The sequence below is a fragment of the Oncorhynchus gorbuscha genome, linkage group LG04, assembly GCF_021184085.1.
Source record: "Oncorhynchus gorbuscha isolate QuinsamMale2020 ecotype Even-year linkage group LG04, OgorEven_v1.0, whole genome shotgun sequence".
NCBI classification, from domain to species: domain Eukaryota; kingdom Metazoa; phylum Chordata; class Actinopteri; order Salmoniformes; family Salmonidae; genus Oncorhynchus; species Oncorhynchus gorbuscha.
The window spans coordinates 42,235,990-42,262,237 of NC_060176.1; the positions used below are offsets into that span (position 1 = coordinate 42,235,990).

Here is a 26,248-nt window from a genome sequence, read left to right on the forward strand (position 1 = left end):
AGGGAGGGAGGGAGGGAGGATGCAGGGGAGAGGGGAGGGAGAGGAGAAGGGAGGGAGGGAGGGGAGGGGGAGGGAGGCAGGGGGAGAGGGGAGGAGTGAGGGAGAGAGAGAATGCACGGGAGGTAGGGAGGTAGGGAGGGAGGGAGGCAGGGGAGAGGGGAGGAGTGAGGGAGAGAGAGAGAATGCACGGGAGGTAGGGAGGGAGGTAGGGAGGGAGGGAGGGAGAGAATTCAGGGGAGAGGGGAGGGAGGGAGGGACAGAGAGGGAGGTAGAGGAGGAGGACGGGAGGCTGGGAGGGGAAGAGAAGGAGGACTAGAGGCAGGGTGTCATGCCACCCACCAGATGGTGTCTGATCTGAGCGGGCACCAGTGGAGCATCATGGGTAATGGAACAGAGTCAGACGCCATCAGAAACCCCACCAACCACAACCTGCTGAAAGACAAACTGCTTTGCTTTCTCTTTCTCCCTCCACCCCTCTCTCTCTCTCTCTCTCTCCATCCCAATCTCTCTCTCTCTCTCTCTCTCCATCCCAATCTCTCGCGCTCTCTCCATCCCAATCTCTCTCTCTCTCTCTCCATCCCAATCTCTCTCTCTCTCTCCATCCCAATCTCTCGCGCTCTCTCCATCCCAATCTCTCGCGCTCTCTCCATCCCAATCTCTCGCGCTCTCTCCATCTCAATCTTTCGCGCTCTCTCCATCCTATTCTCTCGCGCTCTCTCCATCCCAATCTCTCGCGCTCTCCGCTCATCCTTTTTTAAATTCATCCCGCACAGCAAGGTACTTTACACATTAAGCCTTCCCTCATCCCGCCCCTCTCTGTGGCTCAGTGTGTCTGTCCTCCTGGTCCCTCTGGATGTAGACATGTAGTGTGTGTGTGTGTGTCCACTAATACAGTGTCAATCTCTCTCAGTCTCTCACAAGGGCAGTATGAGCATCACACGGTGAAGGATACAACACAGGACGCTCTCTTCTTTGCATGTATATTGCAACCTTCCCGAAGGGGTCAAAGGTCATAATGGACACCGTCCAGCCCTGCCACGCATGTCCTCTCTCTCACCGCCACCTCTTACAGACACCACTGACCCACAACCAGGTTCTCAGACTCAGATTAAATAAACTCGCACGCACACGCACTCACATACACTCTTTAGACTCTCATCACATCCGGGGCAGGGCAGAGGGAGGGGAGCAGAGCTGAGCTGTAAATGCATTCTCAATCTCTTAACTTCTTCACCTCTCCACATCACATATTTTCACAGGAAGGGAGGTAAGGACGGAAGAAGCAAAGGGAGGGGGAGCGGGAAGGCAGGGGAGAGGGGAGGGGGAGGGACAGAGAGAATGGGAGGGAGAGAGGGAGGCAGAGGAGAGGGAGGGAGGGAGGGAAGGAGGGAGGGAGAATGCAGGGGAGAGGGGAGGGCGGGAGGGGAGGGGGAGGGAGGCAGGAGAGAGAGGAGGGAGGGAGAGAGAGAATGCAGGGGAGAGGGGAGGGAGGCAGAGGAGAGGGGAAGAGGGAGGGAGAGAGAATGCAGGGGGGAGGCAGGGGAGAGGATAGGAGGGAGGGAGGGAGGGAGGATGCAGGGGAGAGGGGAGGGAGAGGAGAAGGGAGGGAGGGAGGGGAGGGGGAGGGAGGCAGGGGAGAGGGGAGGAGTGAGGGAGAGAGAGAATGCACGGGAGGTAGGGAGGTAGGGAGGGAGGGAGGCAGGGGAGAGGGGAGGAGTGAGGGAGAGAGAGAGAATGCACGGGAGGTAGGGAGGGAGGTAGGGAGGGAGGGAGGGAGAGAATTCAGGGGAGAGGGGAGGGAGGGAGGGACAGAGAGAATGCAGGGGAGAGGGGAGGGATGGAGGCAGAGGAGAGGGGAAGAGGGAGGGAGAGAGAATGCAGGGGGAGGGAGGCAGGGGAGAGGATAGGAGGGAGGGAGGGAGGATGCAGGGGTGAGGGGAGGGAGGGAGGGAGAGGAGAAGGGAGGGAGGGAGGGGAGGGGGGAGGGAGGGAGGCAGGGGAGATGGGAGGAGTGAGGGAGAGAGAGAGAGAATGCACGGGAGGGAGGTAGGGAGGGAGGTAGGTAGGTAGGTAGGTAGGTAGGTAGGTAGGTAGGTAGGTAGGTAGTAGGTAGGTAGGTGGTAGGTAGGTAGGGGGAGGGAGGGAGGGAGGGAGGGAGGGAGGGAGGGAGGGAGGGGGAGGAGGGAGGGAGGGAGGGAGGGAGGGAGGGAGGGAGGGAAATGCAGGGGAGAGGGGAGGGAGGGAGAGAGAGAATGCAGGGGAGAGGGGAGAGAGAGAGGGAGGGACAGCAGGCGAGGGAGAGAGAGAATGCAGGGGAGATGGGAGGAGGGAGGAAGAGAGAGAGAAAAAAAGGGGAGTGAAAATGAGAGACAGGGAAAAGAAGAATGGGAGGGAAGGAGGCTAAGTGCCAGTCCAGTAGCAACACCTGTATAAGCTTTTCTCCCCACACAGATGCAGAGGTTGTATTGACTGGTGCTCTGAGAGGCAGGTAATGGCACAAGGGTATTACAACAAGAAAGGAGGGGAAAAGGATTAGAAAATCAATTATCTATGCTTTAATAGGGGCCAGTCATCTCCATATACAGGCAAGAAGAGAAAAAAGGAGGAGAGGACTACAATCCAGCCATTATCATGCTAGTCTAGCTCTGGTCACACTGTGCTCTCCCCCTCCACCTCCCCCTCCATCCCTTCTCCTAGTCTAGCTCTGGTCACACTGTGCTCTCCCCCTCCACCTCCCCCTCCATCCCTTCTCCTAGTCTAGCTCTGGTCACACTGTGCTCTCCCCCTCCACCTCCCCCACCTCCATCCCTTCTCCTAGTCTAGCTCTGGTCACACTGTGCTCTCCCCCTCCACCTCCCCTCCATCCCTTCTCCTAGTCTAGCTCTGGTCACACTGTGCTCTCCCCCTCCACCTCCCCCTCCATCCCTTCTCCTAGTCTAGCTCTGGTCACACTGTGCTCTCCCCTCCACCTCCCCCTCCATCCCTTCTCCTAGTCTAGCTCTGGTCACACTGTGCTCTCCCCTCCACCTCCCCCTCTATCCCTTCTCCTAGTCTAGCTCTGGTCACACTGTGCTCTCCCCTCCACCTCCCCTCCATCCCTTCTCCTAGTCTAGCTCTGGTCACACTGTGCTCTCCCCCTCCACCTCCCCCTCCATCCCTTCTCCTAGTCTAGCTCTGGTCACACTGTGCTCTCCCCCTCCACCTCCCCTCCATCCCTTCTCCTAGTCTAGCTCTGGTCACACTGTGCTCTCCCCTCCACCTCCCCCTCCATCCCTTCTCCTAGTCTAGCTCTGGTCACACTGTGCTCTCCCCCTCCACCTCCCCCTCCATCCCTTCTCCTAGTCTAGCTCTGGTCACACTATGCTCTCCCCCTCCACCTCCCCTCCATCACTTCTCCTAGTCTAGCTCTGGTCACACTGTGCTCTCCCCCTCCATCCCTTCTCCTAGTCTAGCTCTGGTCACACTGTGCTCTCCCCTCCACCTCCCCTCCATCCCTTCTCCTAGCCTAGCTCTGGTCACACTGTGCTCTCCCCCTCCATCCCTTCTCCTAGTCTAGCTCTGGTCACACTGTGCTCTCCCCCTCCACCTCCCCTCCATCCCTTCTCCTAGCCTAGCTCTGGTCACACTGTGCTCTCCCCCTCCATCCCTTCTCCTAGCCTAGCTCTGGTCACACTGTGCTCTCCCCTCCACCTCCCCCTCCATCCCTTCTCCTAGCCTAGCTCTGGTCACACTGTGCTCTCCCCCTCCATCCCTTCTCCTAGCCTAGCTCTGGTCACACTGTGCTCTCCCCCTCCATCCCTTCTCCTAGCCTAGCTCTGGTCACACTGTGCTCTCCCCTCCACCTCCCCCTCCATCCCTTCTCCTAGCCTAGCTCTGGTCACACTGTGCTCTCCCCTCCATCCCTTCTCCTAGTCTAGCTCTGGTCACACTGTGCTCTCCCCCTCCACCTCCCCTCCATCCCTTCTCCTAGCCTAGCTCTGGTCACACTGTGCTCTCCCCCTCCACCTCCCCCTCCATCCCTTCTCCTAGTCTAGCTCTGGTCACACTGTGCTCTCCCCCTCCATCCCTTCTCCTAGCCTTGCTCTGGTCACACTGTGCTCTCCCCCTCCATCCCTTCTCCTAGCCTTGCTCTACTCAGCACATTCTTTCCCTTTGTCTGCAGAACCTTCACCTCTCCTTCTCCCTCTCCTGTGGTTTGCTCCATTACCATACAGGGATGGAGGGGACCACACAGCCATTGGAACAGCGGAGGGGCAAACATGTCTTTATCACACCTACATACACACCGCCGCAGAAGGGACTGGTATTTGGGAATTTTAAAAAATACAAATAAACTGTTTAAAGAGAAAGAACAAAAGGCTGACGAACAAAAGGCTGAGTTCGCTAGATGAGGAGTACAGGACTTATTTAGCGACGTAGATGTATCATAGGAGACCTAAGACACACATGATGTGAGAGGGACAGAGCCTGATTTAAGTCTTCCCAGATCAGATCCTGGAGGTTCTACACGGTGACAGGAGGCACAGAGAGAGCAACGTTTTTATTGGCTCCCGACTCCAGTAGAGAGGCGGGCTGTGTGTGTGTGTGTGTGTGTCTGTAATCGTGTATAATATGAGGGAGTGTGTGTGCGCATGCTCCGAGCATCGCGTGCCAAGAACCATCCGGGGAAATCTCTCCGGGGCCCACGTGACCCGAGCCAGACCCAACCATACTCTCAAGACATCGGGCACTTACATTCTCGACGCCACCCTCTACCCGCCACCCTCCGCCTTCCTCCACCCAAACCCCATCAACGCCAGCTCTACACCACAGGCCCAGGGAAGCGTGAGAGAGGGCCCGGTGACAGACACGAAATGTGGCACAAAATGCAGGAGGGGAGCCCATCAGACATACACATTACACACACCCCGACACACACCCCGACACACACCCCACGGCCCTCCAATCCTGGCTACGGTTAACCCCTGGCATGCCGTACAGCCCTGAATACAGACACACACACACCACCATACAGTACTAAGTACAGCTGCTCTAGTAAAAGAAAATGGTGGAGAAAGATCCAATGACTGAAAAGGGCATTCTTACACTTCCAGGGAAGTGAACTCAAGACAGAGCGACCTTCACAAAAAAACAGCTAACCTCTAATGTTTTTCCCCCCACAACGTCTAAAGGCAAATTCACGTCATGTTGTACGACTAATAATTTAAAATAAATTCCACATGTTGGTTTTTATTAAACACATGTATTTTTTTAAAGTAATTAAAACATACCCTGTGATATATGTTGGAGTTAATATTTTGTATTAATATGTGTTGTAATGTATACATTGCCTTTCCCCTGTAAAAACTAACTGTGTTAGTGAAAATACATTACATCCCTAGCACTAACAAGAGGAAGGCGAACAACGATATCTGATGATGGAATGGTTTTTTTCTCTTTCTTTAGGTCATAGGCAGTGTTTAGATAACCTTTAAATCTCCAGTAAGCGGGACCCTGTGTTACGGCGAAACACGTCCCCCTGACCTTCCAATTAGAGCTCACTGCCGAATGGAGGCAACACACTAAATCTTCCCCTGGCTGTACATTTGGACACCCGTATAAAACAGCCGGCTATAAAATCATTACTGGTTGGTAAAACACAGGGAAAATACACAATTAAGAGACTTGTCGAGTGATAGAAAAACAAAGCCGGGAGGGTAAGAATTATCCTGGGCTCAGATATGGGAAAATAAAATATTTACACAACACACACGCAATAACTCCCAATGTCATTGTCTTTACAACAACATTTTCATGAGTTTATCTCCGTGTTGTAGAACTGGAGTTGTAAAACAAAACAAAAAAAAACACAAAAAAAAACACCAAGAAAGAAATACACTGTCAAATGAGCTGCATAATCAGGGCATGTATGTAAATGAACAGTTTTATTCCTAACTGTATCACAGCTCTCCTCGCGGGGGTGACGTCATTAATTGGCTGTTTGATAAACAGTGATACATTGCAACAGTGTACGCACACTCTGCATATGAAGAAGGCATTAGACTTCCAATAACAGCCACGTAACGAATATCACCAAATGTCAGACATAGAGTAGGACGTGCGAGTTGAACTTTACAGCATCGCGTGGTGATAACCATGCGAACTAGCCCAGCTAAATCGGAATGTGTTGCTTGATGAGGCATTTAGAGGGAGATATGGAAAAGAAGAAATGACAACAACAAAAATGTCATTGTAAATTCCATTGCTTAATTGCTCATTCTTTGTATTACTAAGCAAACCATTAGTGGAATAACTCATGTAAAATAAGACTGTAACATATCCAACTAACTACTATACAATCTAATTAGTGATGGGATAATTAACCATTATATCTTGTTAATGACTTTAAATTAACATTTCAGAGGGGGGGAATGGAGTATATATTATATTATTATCTGAGACTCTCATCTGGTGTAGAGGGGGAAGACTGGAGTCAAAATTAAAAGTGAAACTGTGTATGGCTTTTTTGTTTTTTTAAATGGACGCCGCCACTGCATGCAGATTGAGGGTGAACCCAGGCCGCTGTGGGTGGAAGATTCCCTCAATTAACTTCACAGCAAGGGAGAGGGGAACTAATCCATACCTGCTAATGACGATAGCATTTCAGCCCGAGCATACTGAGCCAAGCTGTAAGTAAACAAGGATATGAGCGCAGCCAAGCATGCTGGCCCTTTTCACACTCCCTCGTTTCTGTTTGCAGAGGACTAGATTATACAGGGGGACAACCAGAGAAATGTTGTGCGCTTGCTACAGGTCAGCGCAATTAATGGTAACGATGGTCGATCTTGAATTTTCTGTTCATTAAAAATGTTCTATTGCTGTTTGAGGCAAGCAGGCGTCTGCAATATTCTAGTCTTGTCTTGAAATGAACACTCTTAGCCACAGTTATGTGGAAATGCAATATTCATGAGTGTTTTTTGATCTCTCCATATGTGGCATAATGTGAGGTCAAAAGACATCGATGAATACTAGTTTTACATACTGTAAATGTGGCTGCGTTATCCTTGACATCAAATGAAATAATTTCATGAAACAGATTAACATATGGAATAAAATTGATGATTGTACATAATCTAAGAGACACCATTTCTATGATAGTATCATTTGCATAAGTATTTCATTGGCTATAGTTTTAGATATGCCTTCCTGTACATTATTCAATGGTCATTTTAAATTGCCACATTTGTGCATGAAGTCTTCTGTTAATTAAACCTACAAAATATATAATAAGAAATAAAAATAATAAAAATGTGATCATATAATCTTCTACCCAAAAATCAAGATTAATGCTAATTTGAGCATTTATCGATCTTCTTCCACATTAGTTTTAAACGAGGGTAATTTGGGAGAGTTTGGTGCAATCTCAGTCTGCATCTTTCCAGAATGGCTCCGGTAGGTGCATGGCCCTTAAGTGCACTCGTAAATCGGCTTTATGACTTCCCCAGATGTATCGCTGCTAATGTTTCCATCCGACGTCTTTATGGGCACATTGTAGTGACTCCAGCGAAAGATACAAATATATTATATATTATAAAAGTGTTGTTGAAAAAAAAATAGATATAGCTTGGACAGAGTGCTTCCTTTTAAACTATAATGGCGTGTACGGTACATCTATCAAAGGGAATTTATAGTTGGACTCCACTAGAGATATATGGGTACTGTTTACTGTGCAGTTAATATAAAAAGTTTCAACTGAAATCTTTTATGATCGGGACAACATCACTTTGACGCAATCACACATATAAAACTTGTGATTTCATTTTGGCACTCAAAATATCTAAAAGAGTAAATTTGTTGAAAATGAAATGTTAAAATCGAATGTATCGATCCTTTTGTCTAGCCTGCATCCGTTTACAGGGGTTTCATGTGTCTACAGGGAGATTGTCTAAGCGATGTACTGTACGGTATATGTTAAGGCTCGTTCGTCTGTTCAAGAATGTCCAGATGTATGCATGACTACCCACGTCATATGTGTGTTTATGTACACAAAATGGCCAAATGTATGTGGACACCGCTTCAAATGAGTGGATTAGACTCTTTCAGCCTCACTCTTTGCTGACAGGTGTATAAAATTGATCACACATTGGCAGTAGAATGGCCCATACTGAAGAGCTCAGTGACTTTTAGCGTGACACCGTCAGTTAGTCAGATTTCTGCCCTGCTAGAGCTGCCCCGGTCAACTGTAAGTGCTGTTATTGTGAAGTGGAAAGGTCTCAATCACCACAGCGGAGTCAATCACCACCTTCCGGAGACACCTGAAACCCCACCTCTTTAAGGAATACCTAGGATAGGATAAAGTAATCCTTCTCACCCCCCCCCCCCTTAAAATATTTAGATGCACTATTGTAAAGTGGTTGTTCCACTGGATGTCATAAGGTGAATGCACCAATTTGTAAGTCGCTCTGGATAAGAGCGTCTGCTAAATGACTTAAATGTAATGTAAATGTAATGTAAATGTCTAGGAGCAACAACGGCTAAGCCATGAAGTGGTAGGCCACACAAGGTCACAAAACGGGACTGCCGTCTGTCCCCGGTTACAACACTCACTACCAAGGAGTTCCAAACTGCCTCTGGAAGCAACGTCAGCCCATATATATTATTTGGGAGCTTCATGAAATGGGTTTCCATGGCCAAGCAGCTGCATACAAGCCGAAGATCACCATGCACAATGCCAACGTCGGCTGGAGTGGTGTAAAACTTGCCGTCATTGGACTCTGGAGCAGTGGAAACTGTTTCTCTGGAATAGTGTCCACATAGTGTCCACTGTAAAGTTTGGTGGAGGAGGAATAATGGTTTGGGGCTGTTTTTTAAGTTCGGGCTAGTTCCCCTAAGTGAAGGGAAATCTTAACGCCCTAGCATACAATGACATTCTAGACAATTCTGTACTTCCAACTTTGTGGCAATAGTTTGGGGAAGGTCCTTTCCTGTTTCAGCATGACAATGCCCCCGTGCACAAAGCGAGGCCCATACAGAAATGTTTTTTTGAGATCAGTGTGGAAGAACTTGACTGGCCTGCACAGAGCCCTGTCTTCAACCCCATCAAATACCTTTGGGATGAATTGGAACGCCTACTGCGAGCCAGGCCTAATCGCCCAACATCAGTGCCCGACCTCACGAACGCTCTTGTGGCTGAATGGAAGCAAGTGTAAAGCCTTCCCAGAAGAGTGGAGGCTGTTGTAGTGGCAAATGGGGGACAAACTCCATATTAATGCCCATGATTTTGGAATGAGACGTTTGACGAGCAGGTGTCCACATACTTTTGGATCTAAATTATTTTCCAGATGTTCTCCTTTCCAAGATCTCTGCAGTGTCTGTTTCCACAATCACCCGTCTCTCCAGTCACTACCAACTGATCTCCCTATCAAAGCAGGCCACTTTACCAAGCGCGATCCCCAAGTGTTGTGTGTTGGTGGGTTTCGAGCAGAGGATTAAACAGTTCCCACCAACCTCTGACATGAAAGCTCGCTCAGGTTACCACTGCAGCACACAGGTTGTGGGTTTTAAACAGCTGAAGCTCTTTGTTATCGAAGCAGAAAGGGCGTGCTAGGTAGCAGTTAGTGCGGTCCTTGTTGAGGGTCAGCAAGGTGTAAAATAGGTTCCACCTGGGGCCATGTTTACAGCTTCCACCTGAGAAGTGTGGGCGTCCGTGGCCGGGATACCCATTCACACCGACTGGGAGAGAAGACAGAGGGAAATATAGAGGAGGAATATTCTTGAGGGTTAGTCTTTTAAACCCAGTAGTCTTACAGTTGACACTGTGAAATAGATCAATGACCTAAAGATTGGAAGATAAGGGCGAGTCAGGTACAGTCAGTTAAAAGGAAGAATTTAACAGCCAGCAATTTTTTTCCTAGATGGGAATTGCTTTCTTAAAACATTTTCAGGAGGTTATCTCAGTCAATTTCTCAATGGGCAGCATCTGTTTGGTGTTGGAGCTCAGCCAGTAACTACTCTTCTCCGGAGGTTTCAGTTTATCGATCACAGTATCGTATGGTTGTAATGTGATGTCAATGCCTCTCTCATCTACCTGCCTGTGGTGCAGTACAGTAGGAGTCAGAGGAAAGTATGTTGGAGGGGTTCCAAAATAAACACCAACACACTCAAACATATCTGAAGGACAATCGAATAAAGTTCATCATTTATAGATGATTGGGGTTTGTTTGCAATTGAGGAAACGAAACATTAAAAATCCCAAAGACGAGAGAAGTAATTCTCTAAATGTTTACCTCATCAGCCTTTCGTAGTTAAAGTTTGTAACACTTTAGCATTCAAATGCTCCGGTAACATCTAATCCCAAGCCGTTCCAGACTGGGTTATGTGTGAAGGGATGTAAAAAAAGAGAAGTAAAATGCCCAGTCCAGTCGCAAAACTCCAATCTGACTCCGGGGAGAGACGACATTCTAGCCCAGCTCAGTGTCAACACTCGTTACACAGGATCCCCATCTCCTCCTTCACTTCTTCCATCTCAGCCCCCTTTCCTCCCCCTCCATCTCAGGCTGGCCTGCACACGCGATCCTCGCGCTAGCCCCGGCTAAGCCTGATAAAGGCTAACACAAGCTCTGTGCAACAGCGCCCTAACCCACTTCCCTGTCTGCCTCCCCACTTCTACTCCAATCCCCCTCTCCACTCCCGCCGCCGCCTGACTACACTTTCGCTTCGCATTACTTCTGCTATTCTAACTTTTCCACTTCTGAGCACTATCAATTATGCACTAGAATAACATCGGTGCCCGGGCCGGGACGGGCCGGGCGGCGGGACATAAAGGCCGATTATGAGTGTGAATAATTCAGCCATGTCCCTCTTACCACTGATACAGGCAGGGGGAGTTCTGCTCCGCTCTGCCGTTAATGTACCACGGACAGATGGAAGCCGAACAAGCCCTAATATAAGAATGCCTCTCCACGTCACAGAAAGAGTGAGTGAGGGTGAGAGGGGGACACTGCATTACTAAAGATCAGATCACTCCCCTGCTCCTCTGCTCATTAACAGATTGGAGTGGAGGATATGTTGAGGGACTGAGAGATTGACACCTGTCAATGAGAGGTGAAATCACAGACAGACACTTCTGGCTTCGGAATATGACGCTGTAAAACAGCATGTGTGTTGCCTCTTGTTTGGTGATGCCAAGTATATTGTTGATTAATTTCTTGGTTGCCATGTTATTTTATATCTGGGAAAGTTGGGACTTTGAAAAAAAAAAATGTCAACGGAAGACATTCATATAAAAATTGCTCTGAAACATTAACTTAAAATGGCGTCCGATTTGAAAATGGCGGGTCTCACTAGGAAGTAAGTAGTAAACTAAAAGTATCACTCAAAGTCATCCTCAAAGTAAAGGTCATATAAAAAAAAAACATTTTCAACAGCAACATTCAATAGGCCAATTTTACCTCTCAGAAAATTCATTAAAAGTTAATTATCTTACATAATATGTATCATAAAGGTAGTCAGGGTCAAACCACATGACGAACAGAGACTGACGACAGTCTGTCACCTTCAAGGTTTCAAACATGTCCGCCTTGACCTCGATTCCCCAGAATTGCGTGCGAAGGTTTGCAAGTACAGCTCGACCTGGGGATCGCAAACAGCTCTAAATATTTAATCGTCCTCCCTCAAGCACAGAGCGGGTTGCGTTCCAATCAAATACAGGGAAAGGTTATATCTCTTATACCTTACTGGCTAATAATCTAGCATAGCACATTTCCCATCAAGTCTCTCATCATGTGAAAATAATTCACTTTATACAGCTGCAAGCGGCAAGCTGTGTCATCGAAAACAAATCTAAATGTTATTGTATTGAGTTTTTGTAATGCGCCCTTTAAAAAAAAATGTGTTAGTACTAATGTGAAAATACCAATGAAAGCTCCAGTCTGGATATATTTTGTGATGGTTTATGTGTATTAATTAAACAAAAAAGAATAGAAGCTTCATGTGAAATAATTTACTAAATGAAGCTATGACGTTTTTTTTCCATTGTTAAAATACGCAAGACAGGAGCAAGTGGAAATCTTCCAGCTTTTTAAAAACATTATATAAATTCCTACTTTTAAGAAGAAAAAAACAAACAATATAGTTGTATAGCAGTGATATGACTATATTACAACAAATGTCATGTTTCAAATAATAATTGACAATGAAAAGTAAATGAAATTGACATTTTAAAGGAAGGAAGGGTAATACAAAAAGTGTGAATAACAATAAATAAGAAATAAGACAAATAAAATGGAAAATATTTAATTTTAGGTAAATAATTCAATACAATTACAGTAGAAATATCATACTCATTGCAAAGGCATGATTTATAAAACACCTTCCTATTCTTTAAACTTCTAATTGTTTCAAGACACTGGTCCTATTATTATATTCATTTTAAGAGGAACACAGCAGCATAATTTAAGCCCTAATGAGGCAATGAGGCCATTCCAACATTGTTCATTCCTGGGAAAATAAAATACCTCCTGCAATCTTGACTATTTGGGTTTCCACTTTGCCCCCCCCTTTACCTGGATTGTCTCCGGTCGTGTTTTAGAACCGCCGTGGAGTTCTATCGGTTGCTATCGGTGAGGAGTACAGAGCACAGCAGGTGAGACGGAACTGTGGAACTCTGAAACACTTGAACACTGGCGTTCTGTCTGTTCCGTGTTCGAAGGAACTCAAGTCGGCCTACTGTATATTCCAAAGAGACCTTTCGGAAACCAAAAATCAACCCCACGAAGAGAAATGTCTGAAACAAGAACGTGTGCCTGTTCACTGCCGAACGAAAACGTTTAGAACAGTACAGCTGCAGACATTTAAATCCAATAATGTCAGAATGTCCTTGTTTGGTTATCAAATTGCATTATTTCATGTCTCTCATGTCTACTTCTGCTCTGTGACTGACCCACCTTCGATCTGGTGAAACATTGGCAGATAGTCACAAATTAATTTCAGAGGATTTTCTTTTCTTGGGAAGACAGTTCCTTTAAATCACACGTCCCTTATTTCGGGCCATTTTATATACAGATAAAAAATGGAAAAAAAAAACTCTTGTCATGTAAAGCTGTATAATTTGGCTAAAGAATGGCTGCCAGCATTACCCCTTTCTTTGTGTCTGCTCAAAACGTTGTTTTATTTTATTTCTCCTCGCTGAGCCGCCATGTTTTTTCACTCGCACGGCCCTGTCTCAGTCTGGGAGAGAGAGAGCGAGAGAGAGAGCGAGCAAGAGGGAGACCGTGTAATATTCCTATCCCATCACGGAATTCACCTTCGCCATCTTGAATGCACAGAGAGGTCTGGCTAGCCACAAAGGCCGACACACGTGGTACAGTAACGTGTTAGCCAGCCGTCAGTCAGCCAGGCCCGCCACAACACTGGGCCTAAACCTAACACAGTGCATGCTGGGTCACCCCAGCAGGATCCCCCGAAACCCAGGAATTATTACTGACACATCGACTAATAATCTTTGGGAGAGAGCATGCACAAGAGAGCATGCACGCGAGAAAGAGAGAGAGAAGCAGCTGCCAGGGTTGTGAGGGCGGTAGGAAGAGAGGGGCAAGATGGAGATCAAGGGAGAACGATAGGGGGAACAAAAAAGGCATATTTCTCAAACAACACCCACACACCTCACAAACAACCAGCTCAGTCTCAACTACGATTCCACATATATTTACCCCCAAACATCATTCCACCACACCCCACTTTCCACTAAACCTGTACTTATTTAACACCATAATTTGCAAATAAATTCATTAAAAATCCTACAATGTGATTTTCTGGATTTTTTTTCGCTCATTTTGTCTGACATAGTTGAAGTGTACCTATGATGAAAATTACAGGCCTCTCTAATCTTTTTAAGTAGGAGAACTTGCACAATTGGTGGCTGACTAAATAATTTTCTGACTCACTGTGAATATATATATATATATATATAATATATATATTTATTTATTTATTAAGTACTGCATTTCTCAATTCTGACTGGACTGTACCAAACAAAGGGTATTAAAAGCTAAAGTGTAGTGATCCTTAAAAATACACATACAGGAGGCTGTAGCCCCAGGCCACCTTCATCACCTCTGTTTATTCCGGAGGCTTAGGGCACTTTGGGGGCTCCCCTTGAGTCTCTCTTATCTCATTAGCCTTTTAAACTGATTAATATGAATGCCCGGGCTTTCGAAGAAAGGAGGGAAGGAGGGAGGGAGGGAAGGAAGAGAGAAAGAAGAGAGGGATGGGGGATTTGAGAGGAAGGGGTTTTGTGTCACAGGACAATGAGCTGATGGCTTTTTAAGCCTCTCAGTGACTCCATGGTTAATACCCTGGGTAGTAACGTTAGATTCAAAAGGCCCGGGATAGGGGCTACACTCCAAACTCACTCTGGAGAGATTTGGGGGGGGGTCAAAAATAAACATGGAGACTAAATAACACAACTAGAGCTAAACAAAATAGATTAACTCTACTTCTTAAATAGAGCAAATACATTTTTGAATGTGTGTGTGGGGGGGGTGTATACGCGCATACTGTACGTGTGTGTGTGTGCCCTATGTTCGTTGGGGTGTCATATTTGGTTATCTGGGATAATGTTTTGGATTATCCAGGGAACCAAAGCTGGGCCTTGAGGAGAGGAGAGGGTGAGGATTTTAACACACATTCCGTGGATTAATTGCTTCCCCTGTACGGTAGAAAATGAGGTCATAGAATAGTGCTGTGGTCTGTTGTAACACTGCTGTATACAGGGGGTTTCTGCTCACACACTCGAACCCAAACCGACGGGCGCGGGAGATACAGCTAAAGCCAGTCAGAATCCCTCCGGTAGAATCCATTTCTAAACCAGATGTGATGCACATGAGGAGTAAAAGGAGTCTACTCCACTTGATCAAACAACGGTTGAAGAAAATAATGGTGGGGTCTAAAATAGCTACTTTTAGGAATATATCCCAATGATAGTGGTATTGTACGTGGAAATCACTCCACAGTCTCTCTCCCATGCACACGCGCGCACGGACACACACACACACACACACACACAAAGGGAGACAAAACATGTGGCCTGAACCGGAGAAGGGTTAATCCTTTCTGCATAGACCCATCCTACCCCACCATCACTGGGAGGGAGGGAGGGAGGGAGGGAGGGAGGGAGGGAGGGAGGGGAGAAGGCAGTTAAGGTAGAAAGTCAGGGAAGGAGGGAAAGGGAGGCATGAAAGGAGTGATGAGGAGTACAAACAGAAGGGTGTGAGGGGTACAAACAGAAGGGTGTGAGGGGTATACACGGGGCCACCTCTTCACCACTCTCCTCTGCCTCACTGTCGCCCTCGGTTATAAGACTCTGCATTCCCCTTTCTCCTCTTCCCCTTTCTCCTATTCCCCTTTCTTTCTCTCCTCCGTGAACATGCTACAACTTCAGCTGTGCCCCCACCCCTCCCTCATCAACTCCTCCAACTGCTTCATCTTTCCCTCCCTCCTTTTCTCCCTCCGTTTTAAGTGCATGCATACTTCCAGTCCTGGCCGTGGAGAGAGAGAGTGGACAGAGAGAGGAGGAACAATGACCGCCTTTCAGCCTGTCAGAACCCGGCGTGTGTGTGTGTGTGTGTGTGTGTGTGTGTGTGTGTGTGTGTGTGTGTGTGTGTGTGTGTGTGTGTGTGTGTGTGTGTGTGTGTGTGTGTGTGTGTGTGTGTGTGTGTGTGTGTGTGTGTGTGTGTGTAGTGAGAGAGGGTTGTGTTGGTTGTATTTGAAGCTAGTTTGGAAGTGGCCTAACTGTTTTGTGGCTCCTCTCTCCCTTTCAAGCAGCGGGGCTGAGTGAGGTCAAAGCCTTGTTTCCTTGTATTTGTGTTTAAGGAAATGGAATTGAGTGGGGAAATTAGTGTTGCACGGTATACCAGTACCACGGTAATATCACGGTACCAAGACATCATGATAGCAACATTTTAGAATACCTTAGTAGCGTTTCATATGATATGAGCAACCTTTCAGCCCTACTAATCTAAAGAACCTGTACTGACACAATAACATGTATATTCCTACCTCCCATTCACCCAGACAAATCACAGGCAGGCCTCTGCAAATAGGATCAAATCAGTCATCCTATGCAGTTTTCTATGATACACTGAACAATGTGCTGTGTTGACTAGAAGTGTGAATTTCAGTTTTGTTTTTGGAACTAGGCCACTGATTTTTTTCCCCCACCATCGTGATAATTGGCCTGGTATCGTATCGTATGAAAAATGTTGTTATTGTGACAACACTTGGGGAAATACTATCAAGGAGTGTTGAATGATGATACGGTAACACTCGCATAATCTAGGCGAGACTGACGCAGACAAACCCGACCACATGCCGAGACAAGCTGGGCTTTCAGCGGCTCTGGCTGGCAGTACACAGATTAGGGCGAGGATATATGATGTCCCTCTGATGAAGGTACAATACGGTCAATACAGTAGGTTGCCTTAACGTTGTGGAGCAACGACGTATCCGCCATTTTTTATCCAAGCACCAGGAGTCACGGTACAATAAAGGTGTGCTAACATTTCCTCCCTGAATTTCATATTCCGCCAGTCGAGAAGCAGCAGTAATGTATGGGCTCTACTCATGGAAAGGGACATTGGGGAGTAAACCCAGCAGACTGTGAATGTTAGACTGGGGAGAAGTGAAATCTGTTCTAACGTTGGTGACTCTTCCTGAATCTATTGCATCGGAACTAGAGCGTACCGGTCGGCTACATTCTTTCCTCCAGGAAAATGGACCGCACAGCCCAACCATTTGACAATTTCTCTCTCTCTCCCTCTCTCTCTCTCTCTCTCTCTCTCTCTGTCACTTCTGAGAAATTACCTCATGAGTCATTTATGACGGGCTACAACTGTCAATTAGTTCTTTATTCTAGAGCTGGAGATGTGTCGTCCTCTGGGATCCATTCTCCACACTGCTCCCCAGCTAGAACAACACCCCCCCCCCCCCAAGTTAAATAAGGAAAACGTCTGTGAATGGTCAAAGTCAGTGTGCCATGAAAGGAATTATCTGTGGAAAATGGGTCTGGTAAAATCAAGGTTTTCAATCGGTTGGTCTCGGTCGCGTCACATTTTCCAGTTGCACAGTAAATTGTGACGACAAAAAAGGAAAATCACTCATTCAATCAACAAGCCCTTCTGGTCTTTTCATGCAAATGTTGTTATTGCGTCAAAATGCGATTGAACTTGGAGCGTAAATGCGGAACACAGAAAACAGCGGAACACAGAAAACAAATCAAGCAAGACTAAATGAGCTGGTTGATATCAAATAAATGAATAAATAATTTTACTACACTTGATCAAAAGCTCAAAAATATATATATATATTTGTTTTTCTTGGCTTCAATTTAAAAAAATAAATGAACATATCTATGTGCATGTAGCTATACGCCTGACTTCCCCATAAATTGAATAAGTCCAAAAACAGACACGCAACATAAAATCAATGTTATGTTCTTGGACTCCTCTCTCTATATTGGCACAGAGCATAAAGAACTGGTGCCATGGGTGGCAATGTTGAGTTACTGCAGATCCCATACAACCCGTCCACAGACAAATCTAAACCTTTGCATAGACCCATACAGTCACCCTACACTAAACGGACGAAGACGAGCAGTGAGGACAAGAATGGGAAGGACTGGAGGGTTGGAGGACAAGAGTGTCTGATAAATGATTGACAGGTGGGGGTTTGGAGTTGTGGGGTAGGGGAGGGTAGGGGGTGAGGGTTAAGGGTGAAGGGGTAAGAGACCTGCACAATAGCGCCCACATCTGGTCTGGGAAGGCAGAGCACCCCATGCCACTACCAGCTGCTTCCAGACCTCCTAATAAAAGGCCAGAGGGTTGGTGGTGTTGGTGGGCAGAGAGAGCGGCGGAGGGGTGGGGAGTGGGGGGGGGGCAAAGGCGGGTGGGGGCTTACTCTGAAAGGGGGTGGAGGATTGAGGGTGGGGGGGGATTCAACAGTTTCAGACACAAAGGCATGAAGCCGACAGAAATAGAATGCATAGAATATACTTCATTCTCCAAATCTGATTCAGAGCTTTGGAGAAGCAAGAGCAAAAAAACAACGTGTTTATGATACATGGCATCTACCCCTAGGAACTGATCCAGAGTCATTTGTGTGGTTTAGGTCTATAGGTAAAGTTTACTGAACTAGGGAAAAGGGAGAACTGGTCCCGAATCAGTTCTGAAAGAGTAAACCCATAAACAGACCATAAAACACTCCCCTGTCTCCTATACCTCGGAGAACCCTGACACACAGAAACTAAACTCAGACCAGGGGGATAGAGAAAAGGGCTAAATAAATCAAACTCGTGGAAATAGAAGAGTAATACAGGAATACCGGACAGGGAAAAAGTGATTTTTATCAATAAGGTGACAAAATTGTATAAAAGTACAGTATACGGTCAGACACATGTGGGTGTTGCGTAAGCTGGTTAATACTGTATTGTTTCGAAGTAAAGCCATAGCGTTCCTGTGAAAGCTGAGGGTTAGTGGGCAGCTGAATGGAGATGGGCCGGCCGATAGCGGAGTTTCAGCACTCCACTTGACCTTGGAGTGATTAAGCTCAAAACAAAGCACAAAACTGGGCATTGAAACGGGGGAAAGGTCCACAGTGAGTCATTGAAATGAGTTAAGGCCACAGTACAGTATGTGCCATCTAGAGCTTGCCAGTGCTATGCAAATAACCCAAGCCTCCAAGGGTGATTATTATTATTTATTTTTTATAATTTACAATAGTTTGGGGAAATATTTTCTGCTCTCTTAGATGTACCAAATCCATGTCATTCATCTACATCACTGTTAAACATCGACAACAATCAATCAGAATTCACACAAAACAAAACGTAAAACACCAATTCAAAATTTCCCCAAACAATTCCAATCGCTTAAAAAACAAATTCTCAAAAAGCTTTTTTAAATTTTGTTTTAATGTATGCAATGTTTCCCTTACAATGACATGCAAGTTCATATAATCTCTAAGGAGTGACACACCACAGACCCCAGTGAAGCTGACTGTTCCGCCCGCCATCTCTAATGGGGTCAGAGCCGAGAGGCAGTACCAGTGCTTACTGAAAAACATCCCACACACATTTGAGATGTGTTGTGTTGCGTTCTCTACCAGAAGCCCCCCACCCCTACTGTGGTCTCTCGTCTCTCTCATTATAACAACTCACAATGGATACACTTCAGAGGTAGGAAATGAAACTGTTGTCATGAGGACGTAATAAGTGAAGTCAAAAATACACAGAGGTTACTTGTTCAAACACGGCATTTAGTTTTTTTTTCTCTCCAAAAGGCTGTCTCGAAATGGAAAGATATTATTATTATCAAAGGGCAGTGAATGCTATTAAGCCCTCGTGAAAGTCATTCACGTTCGTGTCACAAAGCATTCTCTTCTCACTTCATATCTTTCCGTAATCTTAATCATTTATCACACCTTGTACGTTGTGTGTCTCTACCACTCTCTCCTTTCCTCACTGTATCCCTCGAACGCCATCTTTCCCTTCTCTCTCTCTCCTTGCCGAGTCTAACCTACACTCACAGTGAATGTGCTCTTGCGGGCGCCGCAGGGTTAAAAGAACGACAGAGCAAGAGGCCGTTAACGAGAACTAATCAGCATTCAGTCAGAGAGAGAGAGAGAGAGAGAGAGAGAGAGAGAAGAGAAGAGAAGAGAAGAGAAGAGAAGAGAAGAGAAGAGAAGAGAAGAGAAGAGAAGAGAAGAGAAGAGAAGAGAAGAGAAGAGAAGAGAAGAGAAGAGAAGAGAAGAGAAGAGAAGAGAAGAGAAGAGAAGAGAAGAGAAGAGAAGAGAAGAGAAGAGAGAGCTGACGGAAAATAAGTCAGAGGGTATAGAAAAAGAGAAGCGACAGGGCAGATGAGATAAAGTGGATCATTGGGGTCAAATTCATTTAAACTCAAATCCACTGTTACATTAGGTGTGGGATTTAATCTAAAATATCCCTTCCATGTAAATTAATATATCTCTTATTAAATAATACATGGAACTTTAATCAAAACATTTCCGTAATGTAAATAAATAAGTTCTTATTGGCTTTCGAACCCCCTGCACGGACTAGCCTCCTATCTCTCCATAGTTTTGGCTAAGGTAGAGACGACCAAGGAGTGTGGAGACTGGCTTTCCCTCTACAGTCTGAAAATGTACCGTGCCTGTGTCAGTGTAGTCAGCACACGTGCACACACACAGACAAACACACATGCAGAGTGACAGACAGTTTGTCACGTCCCGTGGCTCAGCGACAGGTAATGAGAAGTCCAACCGAGTGAGATGTAATTATCAGACGTTTATGAGAGTCTGAAGGAGAGGGAACAAGCCCTCGGTGACCTCCCAGCCCATTATTCACGTAGCAATGATACATGCACAGAGTGGCCTAAGAGCTATAAGGGAGGCCAGCCGATCGGGGTCGGGGTCAATAATACCATTTCAGTTCAGTACATTCGGGATTTATCGGTTTGGTAAATCTCGCATACACACCTCAACGTTCTCCAGCAGACACAGGCTAGCTTTGTGCTGTATGACCTCTGTGTGTGCCTGTGAGTCTCCAAGTGTGTGCGTGCGTGCGACCTCTGCGAGACTGTGTGCATCTCTCCAACTAGCATCCCTAGTTAGGTCCATGGAGGGACGCCTGGAATATGTCATTGTATTCATTCATTTTCTGGGCCCAGTGTGAGAACGAACGAACGAATGAACGAGAGAGAGAGAGAGAGAGAGAGAGAGAGAGAGAGAGAGAGAGAGAGAGAGAGATCCACAGCTACAGGGGGGGAGAAGGAGGAGAAGCAAGGGGGAGAAAGTGGGGAGAGCTCTCAGCAGCAAGCAGGGACCTCCTGAGAGAGAACAAACTTCTCTTCATTACACCAAATACTCAAGGTACTGAAAGAAAGAAAGAAAGAAAGAAAGAAAGAAAGAGAAGAAAGAAAAGTGGGGAGAGCTCTCAAGAAAGGGACCTCCTGAAAGAGAACAAACTTCTCTTCATTAAGAAATAAAGAAGGTACTGAAAGAAAGAAAGAAAGAAAGAAAGAAAGAAAGAAAGAAAACGAAGAATCCTGAGACAAAACTGTGTCCCTTCATTAAGGACGTTAGAGAGCGAGAGAGAGGGGGAGAGAGATTCACCAGAGTAATTAAGCAGTTACAGGTTCCCAGTCCCCTGCCGAAGGTGTGAAGCATCTAAACGCTCACTTCACTTCGAGCCAAAAGGGCTACAAACGCCTGCAGTCTGCTACCATACACCACTGAACTGTACACTCAAGTCCTGAGAGTAAACACCTACGCTAGCAGATAACTAAGGGCTGTATGATTTCTCCACAATCCCCTTTCGGAGAGAGCAATATGTCGTACAGAGAACATACGCCATGCACCACATACAGAGAGAATACATATGTATTTACTGAGTCATCTGTAAGAGCGTCTTTGATGCTCTACTCTCTCTCCCGTTGTTCTAGTTTTCTGACCCTGCCCGATAGGGTTGAGCGTCAAACAAACTGGATTAGTGTAAGTAGAAGAGAATGACTAACATTATTAAACCCTTTCACAAAACCTGTTTCCTGTCCTCGGGCAAGTCAGGACTTCAAAAACAAGACATGGGGCTCGGGAAACAATCTATTTCTCATATTTTACAATGACACACGAGTGCAGCACGTATTGAAGCCTCGTTAGCTTCTCCTGTCAGTTTTTATTTTCTTCCATTTCAACTCTCAACCAGAGATTTACAGCGAGCCTACTCAAACGTTTTAATTTCGGCGTCTTTATTTTTTTCCCTCCCCTGGAACTAAGTAAACGGTCAGCCCATCTGGAGTGAATCAAGTGGTCCACAGAGCCGCCAGTCAAAGTCTTAGTGAAAAATGTGCACCCCTAATGAAACCGTGTCTATCAGTGTAAGACATCAGATTGAGCCCAACTTTGCGTTGCTTGTATTGAACAAAGCGGCACACAAATAAACAACTGGCTTAAGCTGGAGTGCAGAGCTGGACCACAACAGTCACGGTGGAGTGTATCAGCACTGGGGATCTCTAGTCTACAGCTAGAACAGCCCGACCCCAGCTCTTCGTAGGCCTCTATGCTGAACCCTACACTTGTACCATCACCACTAATTGCTCTCAGCGATTCATCTTCTTTTTTTCTTCTCACAAACTTCAAACTGAATATAAATAGTTATACAAGAGCGTCTGCATAGCTACAATTAATAACTTTAAAAAAATGTATTTGGAGAATTAGTTTAGGGGCTTCAAACAACATATAGTGAACAGCTAAAACCGCATTGGAAATAGCCCAGAGTTAATGGTGATATAGAAAGTCAGAAATACTCATTTAAAATTAAAATAACACATAAAATAAGAAGCTAAATATGATAAGTAAAAATATGTTTGACTATGTAAAGTGTGATTGTCTGCTGTTACGTTTTCCAGAACATGTTATTTATTTCCATCAACATATTTGTATTACATGTATGGCCTCTGTTGAAAACGGCATTAGCTAGACGTTCTATGCTACGGGTTCAAGGAAATCTAAAGGTCAACCTACGCTGACCTTATTCTCACTGTAATACTGCTACATTGGTGCTTTATTGTACCACTCAATACAAATAGATATCTTCATGAATATGATGAATACACATCTTGGACACACATCTTCTTAGTCCTATAAATAACTATGTTTGCAAAACTCTTTTCTCTCTTGATCAATTTCAATGTTGTTTAAAATGATTCGATACAAATATTTTTTTCTCCACAAAATAAAACTATTATTTTGCCAATTCGTGTTGATATCACCCATACTTTGTGGAAAAGTTTCAGATTATAATGTATCCTAACAGCTACATGCACGCTTGGATGTCCAACATCTTTATTCAATAGCCAAGAAACTAAAGTTCGTTCCATCATTTGATATCTTAAAATTCATTAGGTGGGTTTTTATGGGGCAACATGTGGTTCGGTACTTTGTTTGTGAATATATCCCTCAAAGAGGCTACCATTGCGAGCACAATGGTTTTGGAGTGTCCCAGTTCCCGAACTACCTGGCCGTGGGCTAATAAATTGGTGGATACATTCTACATTTCCTATTTTGATCATCAATTTATTTGAATGTTTGTGATTTTAGACTGTATGACAATAACGTTACCTATCGAAACTCGCAAGAAGTAGAATACTTTAATGCAGCAAAAGTGATTGCTTTCAGAACTTTAACTTTTCAGTCAACCTCCAATTGAATTACAGTATGTACATAGGCTGTTAATTACATATCTATGACTTAAATCTATAAACCAAAGTAATCGCATAATGATATTATAATTCTAAGTAAGTGAAACGATTTGGGGGAAAATCCAGAAGAGTTTGACTTTTTTCATAGGATTAAAACATGTTTTCCGAATGAGAACAATACGTGGATTGGAGAAATCCTTGGTGAACAGCTCATATCATGATCAAAAGACAATACATTAAAAGACGAAATTAAGTCCAACCTATATCAGCCTGTCGAAGCGTTTTGTTCCTGATTGAGTAGGCAAGGCCTATTGATTTCTGATCATCTTCAAAATTGTAAGAGGGATCCGCAAATGTGCGGATAGGCTACAACTAGTGCCAAAACATAAACTGAAGGCCTACAGACTTGACTGGTTCCCTTTCCACCCCGCTTGTTGTTCTTACAAATACGAAATCTGGGTTAATCATGGTGCCATGTTTGACCAGCATTTGCATTCGAAGATTAGAGAAGTAAGCTACAAATACGCGTGTACGCCGTCCAAACAACGCAATGGTACACGCGCTATCCTACATGCGCCAACTGCAGGCTTACTCTAATCAAATAGCGTTCCATGATTTAACCCGGTGTCTATCCAGAAAACCGACACTCGCGCCCACTCTTAGGTGGGGGTTAGATTCAGTAACACCGAATGCTGGTACTGGAACACCGGATAATTTACTCTCCAACAGTGCGCTTTTCTGGTAACACATCGAAGGCTTATTATATGCCAAGATGACAGATTTGATAACTTGACGAGTTTGATCACTGTTGATTGCATACAATTCAGTGTAGCATCTATCCCAAATAGGCTAGCCTAAATCCAACCCGGTGTGCACAGGTTGTGTTCTGTTGCATCAATAGCCTACCCACATTTCTGGGAAATATAACCCATCTGAGTGAAGTGCTCAATAGGCAGTAATCTATATCTTAAATGAAAGGCATCGCCATCGGTCTATGTATTTGATCCACCGAAACGTATTGGTCCACACGGGCCGCCCCTGGAGAACATCGACTCGCTTCGGCCCCACTGGCCGCTCTGAGTGGCACCTACCTGGGGTTGGTTCGGTTCCAGAAGACGGCATAGCGGTCGGCCACCACCTTGGAACTGGGTTCCTGGCTGAATACACACATCCATAGCACCAGAAAGACGAATAGCACCATCTCCACTTGCAGCATCACTACAGCAAAGTTCGGCACGTATTCCTCTTCGATGCGGGGTGACTGCGGGATCAGTCAGTTTAGGGTACACTTCAGCAGGAGAGATGCTTTGTCTTGTTTACATTTGTGTGCCTTTTCTGTCCTCTGTCGCAGTTCATGAATGGCAGAAATAGGCAAGACAATTTAACAACAGAAAATCGCTGTCTCCTACCCGAAGGTGCGAGAGGCTTTGATAGCGCAACCTGCAACAGAGATGACGCCTCGTTGGTCAATTGGAATCACACTTAATTTGACGACAGCAGCAGGTGAAGTTATCAAATGCAAGGGTCACTGTGGTTAGTGCTTCTCTCTTCAGGTTCAGTGTCTGGTTCAGTTGAATGGTATGTGCATGGGACATCCGTTTTTGACGGTTCCAGTATGCGTAAAAATGACTCCTAGGCCAGACAAAATATGTTCACACAAATATACATATAGGGATATCAAACAAATATTGATAAAACAGTTGTTAGAAGTCCCCTCTAACAGACTACAGCCGTCTCGGTACCGTCATGCGCTGAGCTGGATCGGTGTCAAGATTGAGTAAGGAAAACGAGCCATATGTGTCCAATGTCCCCCTATAGCTGGTGTCCAATGTCCCCCTATAGCTGGTGTCCTTCAATGTCCACGTTTTCAGAGATGGAACTTTGGAAAGCCATATAGGCAACCCCCGGTTGTAGTCTAGTCCTTTTTTCGTAACGCTGTCTCTGCTCGGTTCGCAGACTGGCCGGGAAAAAAAGGCAGCTATCCTTTCTCAGCGCTGTCTTGATAGTGTCAAGGGGGTGGGGAGGAGTCCGTCCTCGAGCCTCTCTCATGCGCTACTGTTGGGTGACAGTAGAGACGCTTCTTTACCCGGAGCCCAAATGGCAGCATTCCACTGCATCCTCTTCATATATAAGCATAGGAGAGAAAAAATAAAACACGCTTTATTCATGTGCTTCTTTCCCCCTGATGTTTAGATTGAACGGGACGAGACTAAAGGGACGGTGAGAGCAAAGGCAGCTCCGTGCAGCCAGAAAGTGGGTTCGGTTACAGCCGAACGGAGGATAGTCCCATTGGTTTGAATTTTGAATGGGCGTCACACTAACAAAGCAAAAGCCCTCCCCTCCCAACCGAACTAATTCAATTACTATGAGGTAGCTGAAAGTATCGTTTGCACTGGGAGAAGGAGCTCAGGACAGGGACCGAGCAATAGCCTGTCAGATCACACTGATTAACGCACTGCGCAGGCTATTTCATTACCGAGCAAACGGACACAGACCAAGGTTCGAGTTACGATCTGGACCGATATGGTGTGTGTGTTTGTATCTCATTAACTCAGAATAGAATCGAACACAACACATTGTCTGTTCTTTTGACACACATTTGTAGCCCTGGGTCTATAGCGACCTTGTGATTTGAAAGAAACTGCAACAATACATTTTTCATCCAGAGTTTCTTCATGATGACATGACCCTCCGCAGCGGATGGATATCCAAACTTGTTGCAGTGTGGTATCGATGCAGCGCCCAGACGCCCCACAGTGGAGACAAGGAAAATCAGCCAAAGCTACTCCTACAGTACAATTGGCACGACGAAATCCGACTGGATACAGAGGTTATGAAAACCTGTTATGGCAATGCTAGATATGTATTTTACAGAGAGTATAGAACCTTTAAGATGCATAAAACATGATATTAAATGTTAGCAAGTGAGACTTCAGGGTGAACTATGGGCATGGTGAATAATCTACATAATTATTAGCTACTCTTCTGTTTATTGGTGTGGCTTGCGAACGCAGACACACTTT

The 26,248-nt window shown here is 45.6% G+C and overlaps 1 protein-coding gene across 2 annotated transcripts in view; it reads right to left on the reverse strand.

The window, feature by feature from the left end:
- LOC124034087 (ephrin-A5b-like) overlaps window positions 1-25,463 on the reverse strand; it is a 133,016-nt gene extending 107,553 nt beyond the window's left edge. Inside the window, exon 1 of one of the 2 annotated variants that reach the window (XM_046346814.1) lies at window positions 24,317-25,463. In XM_046346814.1, the coding sequence (XP_046202770.1) occupies window positions 24,317-24,441 (125 nt within the window). In that variant the 5' untranslated portion in view covers window positions 24,442-25,463. The remainder of the gene's footprint in view (window positions 1-24,316) is intronic. The other variant, XM_046346813.1, reaches the window with a different exon arrangement.
- Between the last annotated feature and the right edge of the window lie 785 nt (window positions 25,464-26,248).